The sequence below is a fragment of the Phacochoerus africanus genome, chromosome 2 (genome assembly GCF_016906955.1).
Source record: "Phacochoerus africanus isolate WHEZ1 chromosome 2, ROS_Pafr_v1, whole genome shotgun sequence".
Classification (NCBI taxonomy): Eukaryota; Metazoa; Chordata; class Mammalia; order Artiodactyla; family Suidae; genus Phacochoerus; species Phacochoerus africanus.
The window spans coordinates 160,544,117-160,567,448 of NC_062545.1; the positions used below are offsets into that span (position 1 = coordinate 160,544,117).

At 39.2% G+C, this 23,332-nt stretch overlaps 1 protein-coding gene across 1 annotated transcript in view; it reads left to right on the plus strand.

The window, feature by feature from the left end:
- The first annotated feature begins 231 nt into the window (after positions 1-231).
- Positions 232-23,332, plus strand: part of VPS4B (vacuolar protein sorting 4 homolog B) — a 39,924-nt gene continuing 16,823 nt past the window's right edge. Inside the window, exons 1-4 of the mRNA XM_047767000.1 lie at positions 232-486; positions 16,972-17,083; positions 18,265-18,421; positions 21,816-21,883. Of these exons, the coding sequence (XP_047622956.1) occupies positions 460-486; positions 16,972-17,083; positions 18,265-18,421; positions 21,816-21,883 (364 nt within the window). The 5' untranslated portion in view covers positions 232-459. The remainder of the gene's footprint in view (positions 487-16,971; positions 17,084-18,264; positions 18,422-21,815; positions 21,884-23,332) is intronic.

The window sequence follows — 23,332 nt, forward strand, 5'->3', positions numbered from 1 at the left end:
TAATAACAGCATTAGACATCAGGAAAAGGAAGAACACCGAAGGATTCTCAGCCCCCAGAGAGCCCCTCAGCCCCAGGCTGGAGTCTCAGTGCGTCTGCGCGCTGGCTGACTTCCGCCAGGCCTCGGGTAGGCTTCAGGGACCTCTCTCCCGGTCTCGCGAGGCCTGGGACTAAGGCAAGACCCGGATGGCTCCGGACAGGGTGGTGCGCATGTTGATGACGAAGGCGGAAGTTATAAGGCCGGAGGTGGGAGTTCAGGATTGCGGAAGTTTTGTAAGGAGGGTCGGGCGGCTTTGAGATCGCGGTGCTGTTTTCAAATAAATTGCGGAAAGGAGGCCGCTGTTGGGGGTTTGAGAGCAGCCAGCCTACGCACGTTTAGGGGTAACTCCTGGCCTGACTCGGCGTTGCTGCTGTTGTCTTCTTCTGCCTCCCTTCCTCTTCGGGGAATCGCCTTTCCGCCATGGCATCCACCTCGCCCAACCTCCAGGTATCACTTTTCTCCCTCCCCCTGGAGAGCCAGAGCCGAGGGGGGCGCGGAGCGTAGGGTGTGGGGTGAAGTTGGGGGGCAAGGAGGAGAGAGGAAGCGGCCGCGCCCCTCTGGCCTGACGGAGGAGGGCTGTGCCGGCGTCGGGCGGCAGGTGGGCAGGTCAGGCCCTTTCTGCCAGCTTCCGGGGTCTCCCAAGCCCAGTGATTTTGTGGGACTGCTTGATTTTCATTAAGTTTTTTTTTTTTGTTCGGGGGGGGCGAAGTGGCTTTTCTTTTTTTCCTTTGAAAGCCAGCCGAGTTTAAACTGAACTGGGCACAGATTTGAACGAGAGGCGCAAAAGCTCCAATCAGTGCAAGGGAGAAAGGAAAGATTGTAATGTATCCAAAGCACCGACTGCTCTGGATTAGTTGAAAGTAGGGTGGTCCGACTTCTCTCCTAGTTCTTTTCGAGAGCTGTCAGGTGAATAGAAACGTGCAAACAGGCTCGAATTTAGAGGAATCGGTGAATTCATTGAGTTCCGCATTCATGTGCACTCTCACAGCTCCCAAAATGTAGTATATAAGATCAGAGAATATTCTTAAACTCTTTTGTGACTTCACCTTCCCATCCCTACCGTAGTGAGCTCGGTGTTTGGTAACTAAATCCTGTAATTTTAAGATTTTAGACTTGTTAGATCTCTGTGGAATGGGGTTCACTGAGCTGAGAATTTTGTTGTTGTTGTTGCTTTTTAGGGCCGCACGCGCGGCATATAGACGTTCTCAGGCTAGGGGTGGAATCGGAGCTACAGCTGCGGGCCTATGCCACAGCAACACGGGATCCAAGCCGTGTTTGCGACCTACACCACAGCTCACCACAGCGTCGGATGCCCTACCCACGGAGCGAGGCAGGCATCGAACCCTGATTTTTGTGGATACTAGCTGGATTCGTTTCCGCTGAGCCAGCACGAGAACTCCCAGATGAGAAATTTTTGAGACAGTCACCAAAAAGAGGGTTGGGGTGCTTGTTTGGGACTTTTATCTTGAAAATCGACCAAAAATATTATAAAAATGTTTTATGTCTTTTGAAGTGTCCATCTTGCCTTTATCCTTACTGGTTTGTGAACAGTTAACTGCATAGTTTCATTCCATCATCTTTTTTAAAAAAAAAAACAAAACTTTTTCTTTTGAAGTATAGTTTATTTACAATGTTATATTAATTTCAGGTGTTCGGCATAGTAATTCAGTATTTTTACAGATTACACTCCATTAAAAGTTATTATAAGATAATGGCTGTAATTTCTTGTGCTATATACAATATATCCTTGTTGCTCATCTATTTTATACATAGTCCACCATCTTTTCATTTGTCAAGACTGCGTGTGATTTGGGCATTCTGCAATGTAATTTTCATCTCTTTACTCATCTTTTTTTTTTTTTTTTGCTAGATTTGCAGTTTCGTTCTATAATCAGTTGTATCATATTTGAATTGGACTGTAGATGTTCTTCAGTGAATCAGCTCAAGATAGACCCATGTTAAAGGCATAGTTGCTAGTGTTAAACAGGGAGCTATAATGAGTTATAATTTTATCAGTTGTTGGGTCACAAGTGGGCTTTCTCATTCAACCTTTTCAACCTTCTAATGTAGGAAATTTGGATGAAGAATATTCAGATAATAACTTTCTCACCGACCAAGGCTTGTGTAACTCTTCAGGGATAAGTGAGAAATGTTCCACAGAGGAGGTGATGTGAGCTTAAAGTGAAAGGTACTGATACCAATTGTCTGCCCAGTGTTTGATGTGATCTCATTTAGTCCTCAAAACAACTCTTCATTGTGATTATTATTCCACTTTCACAATATAATAATACACCAAGGCTTATTAAGGTTATGATTTACATGAAGACATACAGTTAATTGGTGTTGAAGATGATTTCGAATCCAGGTCCGTCTGCTTATAAGTGTGTGGTTTTTTCACTATAAAGTCACACCTTCTTAGACAAGAAAGTAGAATGCATTCCAGGCAGAGAAAAACAGCAAATGCCTCAGTCTAGAAGTGTAATAAACCTTGAAAGGGTTGAGAGAAATTGCAATGAATGCAGTATGCCTACAACTCAAAGTTTACTCAGTCCTGAATGTTTTGAGTGTCTACTATGCCGTGCATTTTGCTAAGTGGAAATTTGGAGGAAGCAAAGGTTAGGCTGCCAGGGATAGGGGGGAGGGCTTTGCAGCTGGAGAACCATGACTTTGCTAAGTCTTGGAGAAGCTGGAGTTTTACAGGGAGATGGGGATAGGGTATTTCAGGTGGAGAGCCCTCGATAGACAAAGGCATGAAGTCTGAGCTATCCAAATTGTCCCAGTAGTTTGGTGTGACAGAAACAGTGTGTGTCAGGTACGAGGTTCAGCATAGGTAGGTCACATCATGAGGAGTGGTGCGTGCCACACAAAGATGATTGGTCCCCGTTCTGCTGTAGATGGGGCGTCAGAAGGCAGTGAGCTCAGGTTTTTGTTTGAGACCAAAACCATCATGTGTGTACAGGGGACAGCTTGACAGGTAAAGCAAGCGTGGAAGCAGGGAAACTAGCAAGGAGGCAGGATTCTGTGTGATGGGAGATGGTGAGGGCCAAAGTAGCACAGTACCTATTAGAATAAAGGATTGATCAGGAGTTCCCCGGTGGCTCAGCACTTTAAAGATCTGGTGTTGTCACTACAATAGCTCTCATTATTGCTGTGATGTGGGTTCCATCCCTGGCCAGGGAACTTCTGTATGCTGTGGGTGCAGCAAAAGGGAAAAAAAGGATCAATCAGAGACAAATTGAAGAGGAAGAATAGTTAGGCCTGGATCTGTGTTTAGAAAGTGAGAGAGGAGGAGGAGGAGGAGTTTTCTCCCAGCTTCCTTGATTGAGTTAGTGGGTGAGAATTGATTCTGGGATTACAAGAAGAGGGGGCATATTTGGGGCCAGGGTGATCCTGAACTTTTTGGGTTTGAGATGCTTGTGGGGACAATCAAGCAGAAATGTCCTTTTTTGCAGTTGAGTAGGTATATGTAGGACTCAGGCTGGACTGGAGATGATGATATCGGAGTTATTAGCACACAGACTGTAGCAGAAGTGTGGGCATCGTGGAGAGTTTATAAAATGAGGAAAAACAAAGAGCAAGGTAAAAACCCAGTGGAATGTCAGCCTATAAGGAGAGAGAAAAGGGAGCCTGAAAAAGAATCATGACAGAGCCAAAAGTAAAACCTGGATAGAATGGTGCCTTGACAGCCAAAGGGAGAGGCCATGTCAGGTGTGTCTTACAGAACTAAATGCTTACCTAGTTAGCCATAACTAAGGGAGAGGTTTAGCAGTCAGGAAGCAGGAAGCGTGGCCATGGGAAGAATCAGGAAACCAAGATGAACTTGGGGTTCTCTTTGGGCCTTTGCTGTGGAGATAAAGAGGTAAGTGAGATGTTAGCTACAGGGGGAACCTTGGAACTGGGGAGAGCTGATGTGCTTGTGTTGGTGTTTTGTAGCTATGAGTCTTAAGGTAGAATTTACATACATTTTTATGCTGAGGAATGCCCCCGCTCCCAAATCAGAAAGGTTAGGTTGGGGAGAACAGTTGAGTTGATAAAATTGAGGGGAGTCAATGTCAGCAGGAAGGTAGCGATGAGCTCCAGAGCACGTGCTGTGGGAGGAGAAAGAGGGGGAATTAGCCTTGAAAGACAGAGGCTAGGACATCTTTCCCCTTGTGGTAGGTAGTTCTGGAATTTTGCCCACTTTCCCAGCGTTTTCTAGCATGGACATGTCATGATCTCCTAATCTGGAAAGAACAGTCCCAGATGTTCCCCAACCTTTGTGCTTCCATCCTGGCTGATCCTGGGGTAGTAGATTCAGTCTTGTGCTAGCCTCTGTGCTAGACACTGGACTATAGAACAGCCAGTTCAACAGATATGACTGCTGTCCTCATGGAACTTACATTCTAGTGGGAGAGGACAGGCCAAAACAAAACTCACTTGCACAGAAACAAGCCACTGGAAGGATTTTTAAACAGAAGAATGATGTGTTTTAAAATTTAATAAACTTGGGGGAGTCATCACCCTAAATATAATCATCTTCAATCGTTGAAAGCAGCTCACACAGGGATGGAGTCAACAGAAGCCCCCACCCAAACCCTGAGGAACCCTAATATTTCAGTGTCAGGCACAGAGGAAGAATCAGCAAAGGAGACTGAGCAGGAATTAGCAGAGAAGTAGGAGGAAAATGGGAAAAGTGGTGCTTGGGAGCTCAGAAGACGGCCGTGTTCCAGAAGAGAGTGATGCTTTTGTGGATTATTGTTGAGAGATCAAGATGGAGATGGAGCTGGCCTTTGGATTCATCACAGAGAACCTTGATATGAGCATTTTAATTGATAAGATAAGGGACAGAAGCACAGATTGGCAGCTGAAGGGTAAGTAGGAAAAAAAGGAACTGGAAAGAGAAGAGGCTGCTCTGGTGTAATTTGGGTTCTAAAGTTAGCTGAGAACAGAACCAAGCTAAAGGATCTTTTGTGTCAGGGATTTCTAAAGGAGGGCTACTTGCGTGCTGGCGGAAATGCCTAGTGGAGAGGAGTTGTTAGAGATGGCAGAGGTGGATGTCCCTGTTCTTGGAGTGCCCCTGCATATTTAAAGAGTTAGCCAGTAAATGAGCACATAGGGGACTAAGGATAAACATGTGATGGGATAAGGTGAGGTGCAGGGGTGAGAGGAGAGCTGAAAGCAGGGAAGGGGTGCAGCCTTTGAAATAGGGGTTAGGGAGGGGCTCTCTGAGGACTTGGCATTTGAACTGTGACTGAAAAGGAGATGCATCCCTGTGGGGAAGAGGAGGGATCCTGGTGCACAGGCTGCCTGAGTGAAGGACAAGTAAAAGGTTTCAGGTGAGATGCAGAGCCAGGGCACAGCTGCATCATGATCTGGCATTGGTGGTATATTGTCTGCAATGAGAGGCCTTCACTGCCGCTGTGTGGATTTGAGCACCAAGTGTGGAAGCAGACTAACCATTTAGAGGAGTCTAGGCAATAGGTTTGACAGTGTCACAGTGGACTGAGCTGAAATGGTAGCGATGAAGATGGTCAGGATTATATTCTGAAAGGATAATTGGCACTCTCAGACCAGGCAGCACACAGTTAATTTGTTTCAGATGAAAAGCGCTAACAGAAATGAGGGTGAAGTGGGGCATTCAGCAGGGGAGAAAACATGCAGATCCACAAATCATCATCTTTGATTAAAGGTATAACATGTGCTGTCCAGTATGGTAGCTACTTGTGCCAATTTAAATATTACTTAGATAAAATTTAAAAGTCACTCTTCAGTCACGGTAGCCCAAAGTTTCAAAGCCCTATGTGGCTGGTGGCTCCCATATTGGACAATGCAAATAAAGACATCTCTCATCAGAGAAAGGCTGCTTTAAAGTCCTGGTGCATATGTGGAGCTAGATTATTAAATACTGAATATAAGGTTTTTCTTTTGATGAATATCATTCTGGTTCCTAAAAGAGGCTGGCTGCAAATGAGAGGAATATATAGCTGAAGGGTGAGTAGGACAGCAATTCAAAATAGTATGAGAAGAAAATTATAGCCAGAAAAAGAACTTAACTTCTGCAACTTCTGCTATGTGGCTTAGCCACTGATGCATTTTTATGTGACCAGGTGCTGTAACTCTGCCCTTTGTATCCTGCTGAGTTTACCAAACTTGCAGATTTGGCTTTAAGTTCAGGCTTTTTAAACTGTGAAACATTTTACCAATTCTAAAACACCATTTTTCTTCCCTCCTGCTACAGCAGATGGAAGGCAAATTCTTTACTTTTTTCCCATCTCTATGCAATCTAGGAGTAACTGCTTCAAAATATGATAATTCTTAACATTTGATTAGTTTGGGGGTTATTTGAATAATTTCTTATATGTAGCTTATTTTTAATATAGTGTTAATGATCATTTTTTTCTCCTGGCTCTTATTTCTGTTTTACTGAGTAAAGTTTTACTGCCTAAATTAATCCAGTGGAATGTTTTAATAAACCATTCTTTTTCTTTATTAATATTAAAGATAGTTTTTTAAATGAAAAGTTTATTTTGAGATAAACATAGATTCACATGCAGTTGTGAGAAATAATACCAAGAGAGCCTGTATACTTTTCATCCAGTTGCCTCCAATGGCAACTTCTTATAAAACTATAGTACAATGTCACAACCTGGATGGTGACATTGATACATTCTACAGTCTTACTCACATTTTCCCAGTTACTCAAGTCTTCTTTGCATGCGCGCACACACACACACGAGTGAATTGTTGTGTCAGATGAATTAATTCCTATGTCCCCCACCACAGTTATAACACAGGAGAGTTATCCAGAAGGATCCCCCTTATTGCCCTTTTATAGTCACAGTCACCTCTTTCTCTTCTCCCACATCCCTGTCTTCTGACAGTGCTAAACTGTTCTTCATGTCTGGTTTTGTCATTTTGAGAAGGTTGTATGAATAGAATAATACAACATGTGACCTTTTGGCATTGGTTCTTTTTACTTAGCATTATTCCCTCAAGATTTATCCAAGTCGTGTGTATCAATAGCGTGTTCCTTTTTCTTACTCCCAGTAAGTAGTAGTACTCCCTGCTGTAGGGTGTACTGCAGTTTAACCATGCAGCATTTGAAGGACATCTGGAATGTTCAAGTACATTTTTTGTCTGAACATAGTCTTCACTTCTCTGGGATAAATGCCCAAGAGTGCAGTGCTGACTCAAGGTAGTTGCAGGTTTAGATTTGTAAAAAAGCAAACTGATTTCCCGGAGTGGCTGTACCATTTTACCTCCTACCAACAACATGTAAGTGGTCCAGTTCTCTGTATCCTCACCAGCATTTGGCATTGTCACTATTTTTAATTTTAGCCATCTGATACACGTTTAGTGATAGCTCACTGTGGTTTTAATTTACATTTCCCTAATGGCTAGTGATGTTGAACATCTTTTCATATGCTTATTTGCCATCTGTATTTCCTCTTTGGTGAAATGTGTGTGTCTTTAGCTTAATTTTCTACAATTTTTTAAACTTGAGTTTTGAGAATTCTTTTCTGTCTTTTTTTTTTTTTTGAGAATTCTTTCTATATTCTAAACATTAGTCCTTTCTTAAATATGTGGTTTGCAAACATTTTTCCTAGTCTGTATCTTGTCTTTTCATCCTTAAATTTGATGAGGTCCAACTTATCATTTTTTTTCTTTTTTTTTCCTTTGAGGTATAATTGATATATAACATTATGTTCATTTCAGATGTAGGACGTGATTAGCCATTTGTATAAATTGTGAGGTGATAACAATAAATCTAGTTAACATCTGTCACTGTACATATTTACAATTTTTTTTCTTGAATGAAAACTTTTAAGATTTACTTACAATCTTAGTTTGACTTAATTTAGAAACTTTCAAAAATACACAGTACAGTATTATTAATTGTAGTTACCATGCTCTATGTTACATTTCATGACATAGTTTATAAATGGACGTTTGTACCTTTGGACCCATTTACCCATTTTGTTCATCTCCTGCCTCTGGCAGCCACTAGTCTGTTCTCTGTGTATGAGCTCGTTTTTTTGTTTTTTGAGTCCACGTATAAGTGGGGTCATGTGCTATTTGTCTTTCTCAGCCAGACTTATTTCTTTTAGCATAATGCCCTCAAGTTCCGAGCATGTTTTTGCCAGTGGCACAATTTCCATATGTGTGTATGTGTGTGTATTTTTTGGCTTTTTTTGGACTGCACCCATGGCATATTGAAGTTCCCAGGCTAGGGGTCGAAACAAAGCTACAGATGCCTGCCTACACTACAGCCACAGCAATGCAGGAGCCGAGCTGTGTCTGCTACCTATACCACAGCTCACGACCTATACCACAGATCATGGCCATGCCAGATCCTGACACACTGAGAGAGGCCAGGGATCGAACCCACATTCTCATGGATTCTAGTTGGATTCATTTCCACTGTGTCACAGTGGGAATTCCCTCCATATATATATTCTTTATCCATTCATTCTTGGTGGACACTTAGGTTGTTTCCATATCTTGGCTATTGTAAATAATGCTGCAGTGAACATGGGGGTGCATGTATCTTTTCAAGTTAATATTTTCACTTGTTTTAGATAAAAACCCATGAGTGGAATTGCAGGATCATATGATAGTTCTATTTTTAATTTTTTGAGGAAACTTCATACTATTTTTATAGTGGCTGCACCAATTTATACCTCCACCGACAGTGTACAAGGTTTCCTGTTCTCCACATCCTGACCAAAACTTGTTATTTCTTTTCTTTTTTTTTCCTTTCTTTTTTTATTTTTTATTTTTTTAATCACATCTGTAGTTGTATAATGATCATCACAATCCAATTTCACAGGATTTCCATCCCACAGCCCATTCACTTCCCCCCACCCCCCCAAACTGTCTCCTCCAGAGACCATAAGTTTTTCAATGTCTGTGAGTCAGCATCTGTTCTGCAAAGAAGTTCAGTCTGTCCTTTTTTCAGATTGCACATGTCAGTGAAAGCATTTGATGTTGGTATCTCATTGTATGGCTGACTTCACTTAGCATGATAATTTCTAGGTCCATCCATGTTGCTAAAAATGCTAGTATTTCGTTCTTTTTAATGGCTGAGTATATTCCATTGTGTATATGTACCACATCTTTTTGATCCACTCCTCTGTTGATGGACATTTAAGTCATTTCCATGTCTTAACTATTGAAAATAGTGCAATGAATGTCAGAGTACATGTGTCTTTTCGAGTCGTGGTTTTCTCTGAGTAGATGCCCAGGAGTGGGATTGCTGGATCAAATGGTAGTTCTATTTTTAGTTTTCTGAGGCATCTCCATCCTGTTTTCCACAGTGGTTGCACCAATTTACAATCCCACCAAGAGTGTGATAGGGTTCCTTTTTCTCCACACCCTCTCCAGGACTTATTGTTTGTAAACTTTTGGATGATGGCCATGCTGGCTGGTGTAAGGTGGTACCTCATAGTGGTTTTGATGTGCATTTCTCTAATAATGAGTGATGTTGAATATCTTTTCATGTGTTTTTTGGCCATCTGTATGTCTTCTTTGGAGAACTGTCTGTTTAGATCTTCTGCCCATTTTTTGATTGGGGTTGGTTGTTATTTTGGTATGAAGCTGCAGAAGGTGTTTATAAATTTTGGAGATTAATCCCTTGTCAGTTGATTCATTTGCAAAGATTTTCTCCCATTCTGTGGGTTGTATTTTTGTTTTGTTTAGGGTTTCCTTTGCTGTGCAGAAACTTTTAAGTGTGATTAGGTCCCATTTGTTTATTTTTGTTTTTATTGTCATTAAGAGGTAGATCTGAGAAGATGTTGCTGTTGTTTATGTCAGAGAGTGTTTGGCCTATGTTTTCCTCTAAGAGTTTTGTAGTGTCTGATCTTATATCTAGGTCTTTCATCCATTTTGAGTTTATTTTTGTGTATGGTGTTAGGGAGTGTTCTAATTTCATTCTTTTCCATGTGGCTGTCCAGTTTTCCCAGCACCACTTATTGAACAAGCTGTCTTTTCTCCATTGTGTATTCTTGCCTCCTTTGTCATAGTCATAGATTAGTTGGCTGTAGGTGCATGGGTTTAATTCTGGGCTTTCTATCCTGTTCCACTGATCTATATTTCTGTCTTTGTGCCAATACCATATGGTTTTGATGATTGTTGCTTTGTAGCATAGTCTGAAGTCTGGGAGCCTGATTCCTCCAGCTCCATTTTTCTTTTTCAGGATGTCTTTGGCTATTCTGGGTCTTTTGTGCTTCCAAACAAACTTTAAAATATTTTGTTTGAGTTCTGTGAAAAATGTCCTTGGTAATTTGATAGGGATTGCATTGAATCTGTGTATTGCCTTAGGTAGTATAGTCATTTTGATAATGTTAACTTTTCCAATCCACAAGCATGGTATATCTTTCCATCTATTTCTGTAATCTTTGATTTCTTTCATCAGTGTCTTATAGTTTTCAGAGTACAGGTCTTTTGTCTCTTTAGGTAGGTTTACTCCTAGGTATGTTATTCTTTTGGATGTGATGGTAAACGGGATTGCTTCCCTAATTTCTCTTTGTGGTCTTTCATTATTAGTGTATAGAAATGCCATTGATTTCTGTGTATTAATTTTGTATCCTGTGACTTTGCCAAATTCATGGATGAGCTCTAACAGTTTTCTGGTAGAGTCTTTTAGGCGTCTCTAAGTATAGTATCATGTCATCCGCAAATAGTGATAGTTTTACTTCCTCCTTTCCAATTTGGATGCCTTTTATCTCTTTTACTTCTCTGATTGCTGTGGCTAGGACTTCCAGAACTATGTTGAAGAGTAGTGGTGAGAGCAGACATCCTTGTCTTATTCCTGACCTCAGCGGGAATTCTTTCAGCTTTTCACCATTGAGAATGATGTTTGCTGTGGGTTTGTCATATATGGCCTTTATGATGTTGAGGTAGGTTCCCTCTATGCCCACTTTCTGAAGGGTTTTTCATCAGAAATGGGTGTTGGGTTTTGTCAGAGGTTTTTTCTGCATCTATTGAGAGGATCATATGGTTTTTTATTCTTCAGTTTGTTAATGTGGTGTATCACACTGTTGGATTTGCAGATATTCCAGAACGCTTGCAACCCTGGGATAAATCCCACTTGATCATGATGTACAATCCTTTTAATGTATTGTTGGATACAGTTTGCTAGTATTTTGTTGAGGATTTTTGCATGATGTTCATCAGTGAAATTGACCTGTAATTTTCTTTTTTTTGTGTGTGGTATCTTTGTCTGGTTTTGGTATCAGGGTGATGGTGGCCTCATAGAATGAGTTTGGGAGTATCCCTTCCTCTGCAATTTTTTGAAATAGTTTCAGAAGGAGAGGTGTTAGCTCTTCTCTAAATGTTTGATAGAATTCACCTGTGAAGCCATCTGGTCCTGGACTTTTGTTTGTTGGGAGTTTTTTAATCAGTTTCAATTTCAGTTCTTGTGATGGGTCCATTCATCTTTTCTATTTCATCTTGGTTTAGTCTTAGAAGATTGTACTTTTCTAAGAATTTGTCTATTTCTTCTAGGTTTTCCGTTTTCTTGGCATATAGTTGCATATAGTAGTCTCTTACGATCCTTTGTATTTCTGTGATGTCTGTTGTTACTTCTTTTTCATTTCTAATGTTATTGATTTGAATCCTCTCTCTTTTTTGCTTGATAAGTCTGGCTAAGGGTTTATCAATTTTGTTGATCTTTTCAAAGAACCAGCTTTTCATTTCATTAATCTTTTCTATGGTTTTCTTTGTTTCTATTTCATTGATTTCTGCTCTGATCTTTATGATTTCTTTCCTTCTACTAACTTTAGGTCTTGTCTGTTCTCTCTCAAGCTGCTTTAGATGTAAAGTTAGCTTGTTTATTTGAGCTTTTTCTTGTTTCCTGAGGTGAGATCGTATTGCTGTAAACTTTCCTCTTAGAATGGCTTTTGCTATATCCCATAGGTTTTGGAGTGTCATATCTTTGTTGTCATTTGCTTCTAGGTATTTTTTAATTTCCTCTCTGATTTCTTCAGGGATCCATTTGTTGTTGAGTAGCATGTTGTTTAGTCTCCATGTGTTTGTGTTTTTTAGTTTTTTTTTTTCTTGTTGTTGATTTCCAGTTGTATAGCGTTGTGTTCGGAAAAGACGCTTGATATGATTTCAATTTTCTTAAAGTTACCAAGGTTGGATTTGTAGCCCAGGATGTGATCAATCTTAGAGAATGTTCCAGGTGCACTTGAGAATATGTATTCTGTTGCTTTTGGATGGAATGTCTTATAAATATCTATTAAGTCCACTGGTTTAATGCATCATTCAGGGCCTCCTGTTTTTCGTTATTGATTTTCTGTCTGCATGATCTAGTCCATTGCTGCAAGTGGGGTGTTCAAGGCCCCTACTATGATTGTGTTATTGTCGATTTGTCCTTTTAAGGTTGTTAGCAGTTGCCTTATATATTGTAGTGAACCTATGTTGGGTGCGTAGATATTTAAAATTGTTATATCTTCTTCTTGGATTGATCCTTTGATCATTATGTAATGACCTTTTTTGTCCCTTAAAATATTCTTCATTTTAAAGTCTATTTTGTCTGGTATGAGTATTGCTACTCCACCTTTCTTTTGATTCCCATTTGTATGAAATATTTTCTTTCATCCTCTCACTTTCAATTTGTATGTGTCCCTAGAAGTGAAGTGGGTCTCTTGAAGACAGCATATGTATGAATCTTGTTTTTGTATCCATTCAGCCAGTCTGTGTCTTATGGTTGGGGCATTTAGTCCATTAACATTTAAGGTAATTATTGATATGTATGTTCTTATTGCCATTTTATTAATTGCTTTGGATTTGTTTTTGTTGCTCTTTTTTCTTCCCTTTTCTTGTTCTCTCCTCTTCTGGTGTGATGACTATCTTTAGTGTTGTATTTGAGTTGATTTTTCTTTGTGTATCAACTGCAGATTTTTAGTTTGCAGTTATTCTGAAGTTTTGATAATGAGTCTATATATATATGAGATTGTTTGAAGTTGTTGTTCTCTTAATTGCAAGTTCATCTCCAGTGTTCTGCATTTGTACCCACCTCTTCTCATGATTTGGATTTTGGTGGTATAATTGTGCATGGATGATTTCATGTCTTTACTGTATATATGCCTTTACTGGTGAGCCTTATCATTTGCGGTATTTTTGTTTCCTGTTGCTGTCTTTTCTTTCCTGCCTAGAGTTTCCTTTGGTATTTGATGTAAGGCTGGTTTAGTGTTGCTGAATTCTCTCAGCTTTTGCTTATCTGTGAAGGTTTTGATTTCTCCTTCAAATCTGAATGAGAGCCTTGCTGGGTAAAGTAATCTTGGTTGGAGGTTTTTTCCTTTCATCATGTTAAGTATATCATGCCACTCCCTTCTGGCCTGCAGAGTTTCTGCTGAAAAATCTGCTGATAACCTTATTGGGGTTCCCTTGTATGCTATTTGTTTCTTTTCCCTAGCTGCTTTCAGTGTTTTCTCTTTGTCTTTAATTTTGGTCAGTTTGATTAATATGTGTCTCAATGTATTCCTCCTTGGGTTTACTTTATATGGTTCTTGTTGTGCTTCCTGGATTTGAGTGAGTGATTCCTTTCCCATGTTAGGGAAGTTTTCGGCTATTATCTCTTGGAATATTTTTTCTGTCCCCTTCTCTCTCTCTTCTCCTTCTGGCACCCCTATAATACGGATGTTGATGTGTTTAATGTTGCCCCAGAGTTCCCTGAGACTCTCTTCATTTGTTTTCAATCTTTTTTCTCTTTTCTGTTTTGCATTCAAAATTTCTACTAATTTGTCCTCCACCTTGCTTATTCATTCTTCTGCCTCCTGTATTCTGCTGTTAGCTGCTTCTAGCATTTTTTATTTCTGTTATTGTATTTTGCATCTCTTCTTGTTTAAGTTTTATATCTTGTATCTCTTTGGTCAGTGTTTCCTGTAAATTATTCATCTTTGCCTCCAGTTTGTGTCCAATGTCTTGCATCATCTTCAGCATCAACAGTCTAAAGTCTTTTTCCTGGAGGCTGAGAATCTCATCACTTAGCTGATTTTCTGGGGTTTTTTCTTTCTCCCTCATCTGAGTTACAGTTCTCTGTCTTTTCATTTTTATAGGTTTTTGGTGTGGTGACCTTTTTACAGATAATAGAGTTGTAGCTTCTCTCACTTCTGGTGTCTGCCCCCCTTGTGGCTGAAGTTGGTATGGGGGTTTGCTCTAGGCTTCCTGATGGGAGGGGCTGATGCCTGCCCACTGGTAGGTGGAGCCGATTCTAATCCCTCTGATGGGTGGGGCTTAGAGGCGGCTGTGTGCCTGAGGGGTCTTTAGGTAGCCTGTTTACTGAGGGGCGGGGCTTTGATCCCACCTGGATTGCTGTTTGCCCTGGGGCGTCTCAGTGCTGATTTTTGAGGATGCAGCTGCTGAATATTCCCAGAGCTTTGCTTCCAATGGCCTTCCCCACAACAAGCCACATTCACCCCTATTTTCCCAGGATGTCCTCCAAGAACTGCAGTCAGATTTGACCCAGATTCCTATGGAGACTTTGCTTTGCCCTGGGACCCAGTGCACATGAAAGTTTGTGTGCACCTTTTAAGAATGGGGTCTCCGTTTCCCCCAGTCCCGTGGAGCTCTTGCACACAAGCCCCAATGGCCTTCAATGCCAGATGCTCCAGGGGCTCTTTCTCCCAGTGCCAGATCCCAGCATGTGAGGGTTTGATGTGGGGCTCAGAACTCTCGCTCCTGTAGATGAGTCTCTGTGAACCAGTCTGTGGGGTTTCCCACCCGGGAAGTATGGGGTTGTTTATATCACATAATCGCCCCTCCCACCTCTTGATGTGGCCTCCTCTTTGTCTTCTGGAGTAGGATATCTTTTTGAAGGTTTCTGGTCCATTTGGGTGGAGATTGCTCAGTCTTTAGTTGTGAATTTTGTTGTTTTTAGGAGAGAAGTTGAGCTCCAGTCCTTCTATTCCACCATCTTCTCTTTTCTTAATAATAGCCATTCTGACAGGTGCAAGATGATGTTGCTAGGTGATATGTTATTGTTGGTTTGATCTGCATGGCCCTGATGATTAGTAATGTTGAACAACTTTTCATGTACCATTGGCCTTCTGTATGTCTTCTTGGGAAATATGTTTATTCATATCCTCTGTCCATTTTTTGATTAGATTGTTTGGGGTTTTTTTTTGTTTTTTGTTTTGTTTTTGCTATTGAGGTGTATGAGTTTTTAAATGTTTTTCGGATATTAACGTTATCAAATACATATATATGATTTGCAAGTATTTTCTCCCATTAAGTTGCCTTTGCATTCTGCTGATTATTTTCTTAGCTGTGCAGAAGCTTTCTTGTTTGTTGTAGCACACTTGTTTACTTTTGCATTTGTTGCCTTTGCTTTTGGTTTCAAATCTAAAAAATACCACCTAGACCAGTGTTAAGGAACTTACCACCTATATTTTCTTCTAGGAGTTCTGTGGTTTCAGGTCTTATGTTCAAAATTAGTCTATTTTGAGTTAATTTTTGTGTATAGTATGAGATGGTGATCCATTTTCATATGACTGTCCAGTTTTCCCAGCACCAGTTATTGAAGAGACTGTCCTTTTCCCATTGTGTATTCTTTGCTCCTTTGTAGTAAATTAGTTGACCACGTATGTGTGGATTTATTTTGGGACTCTCTCTTATATTGTGCTTTTGGTGTCTACCCCTAGATGGTAAAGTTACTCTTTGTTTTTTCTAACGATTTTATAGTTTTACATTTTATATTTAAGTTCATGTTCCATTTCGAGTTAATTTTTGTATAAATTACAAGGTTTGGTTTGATATGTTTTCCTTCTCTTTTTTTGCTTACTGGTCTCCAGTTGTTCTAGAACCATTTCTTTGTGCTATTTACTTGCTTTTCTATCTTTGTCAAAATTTATTTGGATGTATTTGCATGGATCTATTTCTGGGAGTTGGGTTTTTTAAAATACTGTAAAAGTTACCCATGTTCATTATGAACATTTTTGGAAGATATGAAAAATAGAAAATGAAAAAAATTAAGTCTTATCAAAGATAAGCTCTTTTGAATTTCCTTCCCATCATTTTTTTTTCTTTTTATGGCTGCACCTGCAGCATATGGAAGTTCCCAGGCTACGGGTTGAATCAGAGCTGCAGCTGCAGGCCTACGCCACATCCATAGCAACCCTAGATTCAAACTGCTGGATCCTTAACTCACTGAACGAGGCCAGGGATTGGGAACATGCATTCTCACTAATACTACCTCAGGTTCTTAACCCACTGAGCTTCAATGGAAACTCCTTCCCATCTTTTTTCTATGCTTTTTAATTTATTTGCCATTGTTTCAAATACTTGATTTCATGCTACATATAAAAATTATATTGTGCTTTTTACAACTTCCATTGTAATACTTTTTCCCATGTTATTACAAATATTTCATAATATTGCTCTAACAGTTCTATAATATTGTGTTTCAGGCTGTGTTTTTTGTTTTTTGTTTTTTTTTAAGACCTCTCTGGTTACTATAGTTGCTCAATAAACCTTTTAATAATTACCAGGTTAAAAGATTTGGGTGTTTTTCAAATTCTTGATATTTTATTGCACCATTGTTTCTGAAGGGATTTTATCATACTTACATTTTACTATTGTTATATGCTTTAGACATAACATTTGATTTTTGAGAATTTCCATAAATGCTTTAACTCAATTTTGCATATTATTTGATTATTCCTTACTAGCTCTAAGCCTGACTTTTATTGAGTGAAAAATTATGAGAATCTTAGTAATTGGTACTAGATACAGTCATGTTCAGATGGCATTTACCCATATAACAAATGTAATTTGCATATATATATAGTTAAATAGTTATGCTTTATAATAAAATGCAATTGTGATTAGAAAGAAAAAATTGTTTTAAGGTTGCTTTTATTTTTAAGGAAAACTTTCAGTGTGATTATTTTTTTTGAGCTTATGCTCTGCTTTGATTTTGATGGTGTGGTTTTGCCTGTCTTCAAACAGAAAGCGATAGATCTTGCTAGCAAAGCAGCCCAAGAAGACAAAGCTGGGAACTATGAGGAAGCCCTTCAATTCTACCAACATGCTGTGCAGTATTTTCTCCATATAATTAAATGTAAGGTCATAGTTTTTATTATTATTTAAGTATATGAAAAGAATGGATTGTTCTATTTCATTTATAAAAATTGAAATACAGTGCCAGAAAATTCTAAGTCATCAATTTGCAAAAAATTCCCACTAGCTCGTTCGTTAGTAGTTTTTAAGTACTCAGCTAACAAATGTGCACTGCTATCATAATTATTACTGGATACACCAAAACATATTAAAATGCCATATAGTCAATGGAAATATGTTTTCATTTTACTGATAATGTACCCAGATTATGTAATCTGGACCTATTCATTTTCTGAAAATCGTTTTGAAAATAATCTGTTTTTAAAATAGGTTGGGAGACATTGGTGTATTTTCCAAATCTGTGTTGAATGTTTCCCACCTGCCAAGCACTGTTCTAGGCACTGGCAGCAGCAGTAAGGAAGAAATGGATGAAGCCCCCTGCCTTCCTGGATCTTAAACTTAGCGCTGAACATTTGTGAAAAAAGACATTAACAAAGTATCTTTCTGTCAAACTAGTTATTTTGAAATAAAAACTTTAGCAGTTGGATAATTTAGGATTTTATTTTGAGCTTCCTCATTTATTTTTGTTTTGAGGTTTTTCTGTCAAATGAAAGTGAAGTTAAGAATGACTCGTGACTTATGAGATAGGTGGGGGCAAATCACATGCATGGCATATATTGCTGAATTCTCCAGTTGAAACAGGCCCCTCAGGGGCCTTTATCTAGCAAAATTACTGTATCAGTGGTACTCATAATATGTGGGATTTCTGTCACTTTTCATACTCTTAAGTAAAGCTTGTTAATGGAAATGGTTACTATTGCTTTATTTCCATTTGTCTTACACTTGGTTTTGTATGAGACAGGCAGCTTTCAGCTGTGCACAGAATGTAAAGGAAGAGTATGAAACCCACAGAATATTAAATAATTTCTTCTTATTTAACATTAACCGAAAATATCATAGTGTCTTGCTCAGAACTCTTTCTAACTCTCACTCAACGCTGGCCTCCAACCCTGCTGGAGGAAGGGATAGAAAAAACTGATAATTGTTGGTTATGATGAGCCAGACATGACCTTTTTTCTCGCCCCTAAGATAGATTTTCCTTGTTTCAAAAGTATTTCTAGGAGTTTAAACCTATCTGTAAAGAATACTAACAGAAAAATGTCTCTCATTTCACTTCAATAGATGAAGCACAGGGTGATAAAGCCAAGCAAAATATCAGGGCAAAGTGTACAGAATATCTCGACAGAGCAGAAAAACTAAAAGAGTACCTGAAAAAGAAAGAAAGCAAACCACAGAAGCCAGTGAAAGAGGGACAACCAAGTCCAGCTGATGAGAAGGGGTATGTATTTGAGTGAGTGGGATTGTGTTGTATTGAATTACAAGATAAAATGAAATTTAATTTGTGAAGTAAATATCTTTTGTTTAAACGAGATGTTGACAAATGGTGACTCACAGCCAAATCTGACCTGCTGTTTTTGTAACTAAAGTTTTCTGGAACACAGCCTCCCTTCCTTTACCTGTTGTCTGTGGCTGTTTTTGTGTAGTACTAGCAAAGCTGAGTAGTTGTGATAAGAGACCGTATGGCTCACAAAGCCTAAAATATTTACTTTCTGGTTCTTTACAGAAAAAGTTTTCAGGCCCCTAGTTTCCCAGGCGTAAGGGATTATATACCTCACATCACATTGCTCTCCTTGACTGCCTGGTAATAGGAGGAAAAAACCCTTGGTAGATTGGTACTCAGTTCTTTACTCTCTGGCCATCATGTGATATGAAGTTTAAAATTATAAAATGATCTGTGAATTGAATCTTTGACTAGTAGTATTGACTCTTCGTCAGTAGTAAGCACATGGACAAAATGAAAAATAACTAGTAAATGTAAAAAAATTTTGGATATCTTATGTAAAGTTTTTGATGTGGATTTCCATCAGATTTATTTTATCATTGTAAAGAAAGCAATACATAATTTATAAACATCAAAACGCATTTCTTTTTTTACTTTTTTTTTTTTAGGCCCGCACCTGCAGCATAGGGAAGTCCCCAGGCTAGGGGTCAAATCGGAGCTGTAGCTGCTGGCCATAGCCACAGCAACATGGGATCTGAGCCGTGTCCTTCACCTACACCACAGCTCATGGCAATGCTGGATCCTTAATCCACTGAGCAAGGCCAGGGATTGAGCCCACATCCTTATGGATACTAGTCAGATTTGTTTCCACTTTGCCACAACAGGAACTCCCTCAAAACTCATTTTTGAAATATCTTCCTAGATGGGGAGAATATCACTTATAAATGCTGAATTTATGTATTCAACACCTAATGTATGCATGCTAGATTCTGTGCTGAGCAGTGGGAACACATTCTACCCAGAACCTCTGATCATTCTGTTAATTGGTGTCGAAAGTGGTTCTAGGTGACAACATACTCTTAAGAAAACAAAACTCTAGTGGAATTATTTGGTCTTGTTGGATATGAAGGCAGGAAGTTCTGGTTAGCTTGAGAGCATGTGATACTCATAGTTCATGGTAAGCAGTGATACAGGTTACTTAGATAATTCCTTACGGTCAGCAGGCATAGAGTGTCTTGAAGACAGTTCTTCAGGGCTTTTGGCTATTACCACAGGCCATTTTAAGAATGAGAGTTTACAGTCTACTTCAAACTGCATGGCAAAGTTTGAAGAAACTTAAAAAGTTCAAGGTTTTATATTCTCTGTTGAAGACATTGCCAGGGAACCGAGGAGATCCTGTGACACCCTAAAAAAATTACATCTTCTTAGAGCTCTAGCATTGGCATGACAAAAATTAGACCCCAGCTGATCTCACAGCTTATTGAATTTCAAAATAGGTTGAACTTCACTGGGTTTCTTTTGTGAAGGTTGTGGCCTCTGTTGTAAGACTGGGACTCCAAAGTTGAAATGAAACATTGGGAAGGATCTGTTGACCTCGATTGCCTGGACCCCCAGATCTCCCTGAGATCCTTGCAGCAGAAACGTCCTCTCCCCTGTAAGACCCTGTAGTGAACCCCTGAGATGTCTTCCTGATAGAGGAATACCAGTTCTTCTGTGCTGGATGTCAGGACCCCCTCTAAGCTGAAATGCTGTAAAGCAGAGAAGTAATTACCTCCTGCTAATGGATGAACAAAATAAAGATACTCAGAGACACAATTCATAGCACTGGTGGCTTGATGCCGAGATGCTGAGCGTGGTTCCCTGGAAGGAGCCTGGTGGTGCCACTCTCACTGCTCATGATGAGCACTGCCCCTATAGGGATTGCTGTAAAATGAACGCTAAGTGCTATTTTCATTTTTTTGCCTTTCTTTGTAAAAGCAATAATTGTCTTCAGATATCTTTCAGTTAGTGAAAACAAGTACTAATGCAAGTTTTTTTTGTAAAAGCGAAGTAGCATAAAACAGACGTTGGGAAAGCAGGGGATGCCCATAGTGCCATCCCCTGCAGAATTCGGGAGCCAGGGAGTCAAGGTTGGATTCTGTTTGGCTGGGAGAGATTCCCCCTTCACCAGGGTAGTTCCAGCAGGGACCCCACTGCTGCCAGCTCCCTGGGCCAGCTTCCCATGTCAGGGAGGGGGCAGTAGGAGCTGCCACAGTGCCCTTAGCAAAGCCAGCAATTTTACCTATAGGTGCGTCTCCTCTCTTGCAACCCCCACTTCAGTTGCTTGTTTCTATCTTCTGGGAGGACTTTGGTCTTATGTGGAGCCCTAGCTGCAGAGGAGCCTAGGAAGAGCACCTTTTTAATAAATACAGTCTTTATTGTATAAGAAAGCATGTGGCAGGAGGCTGGAGTCAGTCTTTAAGGTGAATCGGTTTGCAGTCTCCACCTCACCCGTAAATAACCCCACCATCCTGTGATAATCCCATTTTGAGATAAAGCCTCTGAAGCTTTTTATTCCCCTTTATGTCTTATGTGTGAAAAATGATGTGCCATATTTTTTGCTTGATTACTTTTTAACTCAATGTCTTGTCGTTAACATCTTTCCAATAAACTATTTCTACAACATCATTTTTAAAAGATTGCAGTGTATTCTATCATATGCTAATCCTCATAAGTGAACATTCGTTATTTCTAATTTTTCTGCTATTGCAATATGGGGGACACATATGGGCATGATTATCCTTGAAGTCTAATCCTTGAATTCATTTTAAAGTATTTCCTCAGAGTAAATCCCTAGATATGAAATGTCTGGGTTGATCTACTTGTTCTTTGGGTTTCGGTTCATTTTCCATCAGAAGTTTTATCCATCCTTTGGAACCCCCAAGCTGAGAGTTATGGACCTTTGTTCCTCAAATAGTTAATATTCTGGGTTTTTTCCTCCTAGTTATGGCTTCTTGTTCTAATATATGGTTTACCTTCCTGATGTTTTTTTAATTGTTGTTTACAATTACACTTCTGTCATTCATCTTATCTTTTGTGGGATGAGGTATGGGTCGTGCATTTATGAATTAATACATACATAGGTATATCATGGGAATTTGGAGCTAGTTCCTGACTTCATTCTGGTCTTTTTATCCTTTTCCTGTTCATGATTCCATATTGATGGATAATATGCCTGCTTACTATTTTGTTTAACATATTCTTTAAAGTAATAAAATAAACTTAAATTTTAATGTGAATGTCTTACATTGCCACTTAAATTACAGATATTTCAGGTTAATCTTTCCTTCATTTTTGCCGTATTTTGATAGCAATGAGTGATCATTTGAATATATTAAATTCTTTTTATTAGGAATGACAGTGATGGGGAAGGAGAATCTGATGATCCTGAAAAAAAGAAACTACAGAATCAACTTCAAGGTTGCTTTAGATTTCATTTTTAAATTTACTATGTTATTTTTAAAACTCATGGTGAATTGTCTATTTGAATTGGTTATTTTTCTCCCCTGTATTTAAACGAGGTTCAAGAACTGGCTTTGGTTCCCAGTGGTCTCATAATGGCTTTGTTGAGACCATTTTTATAAAATTTGCTCTGTAGAATCTCTAATGGATGGGGTTTTTTCCATGAAGTAAAAATATTGTTTCATTTTATATCTGCCTTTCATCTTATTTGTCCCCTTTAGAGAGGGTAGCACTTATACTATTGGCACACTATAAAATCTGATGGTATCAAAATTTCCTGTCAGAGGAACAGAATGAATTAGGACTCACACTCGGCTTTTCTTGCTATTGCTGCAGCTTATTCATTAATGGTTTATTTCATGTTTCCTCCTTGCTCTTCCTCATCTGCTTGTCCTTTTTCAGCACTCCCATTTACATTTGATCTCTTTCCGCTTCCAGTTTTTTACCTACAAAAGCCCTTTGTTTCTCTTCTACTGTAGTAAAGTGGCATGATGGAGAGGGCTTAGACTGTAGCTCAGTTAAGATCTGGATTCCACTCCAGGGTCTGCTGCTTAAACCTGTCTAATCTGGGCAAGTTCCCTAACCTCTCAGAGTCTGAGACCCTCAACTCTAAAATGGAAATGAAGAGTACTTTCCTTTCTGGGCTACTAAAAGATTAATTACAGTGTAAAAACTGCCTAATATTGTATCTGACAAATTCTAGGGACTCAGTAAATAGTAGTTTTGTGTATTTAAAAAGGCGTCCAGTTAATGATGCCTTCTTTAGTTACTGAGATTTGATTGTTCTTTGATATGTTAGCTAATGAATTTTCAAGTTTATTTTATGCTCAACTATTGGTAATACGCATTTTTTTTTCATATGAATCTTGCTGAATAGAATGCATAACTGGGAAGGATACCCATTATATAGGCTGAGCTTTATTTAGTGAATGGTGAACATACCTAGCATGGCCAGACCTTTAACCTTGCTATTCTAGTCTCTTGGTTTTGGTAATATTTCTGTCTTACCAACCCCACTGGGATGTATAGAGGAATACTATAAGGAAAGTATTTTGAAAACACTACAGTGAATGAGGGTGTTTTTATATGCCAAGAACTTCAGTGGTAGCTGTGGCCCGAGGGCAATAACTGAGTTTCCACTGCCTCAAGCGGTATGGGCATGCTTTGTCCTCACTAGGGTGAGCTAGTGATCTGTGCTAAGGGGCTTTATTTTACTGGTAAGACAAAAAGCTTTTTTCTGTCTGTTCTTTTGGTTTCGTTCTCTCTGTCTCATTCTGCCCAACTGAAGTAAAAATTGGGTTGTATCTTTAATTTTGAAAAAGCTACAACCCAGTCTTTAATAAGGAATTTTTTTTACAATTTCCTATTGGTGTTGATAAAGCTCAGAGATATATAAAAATACATGCT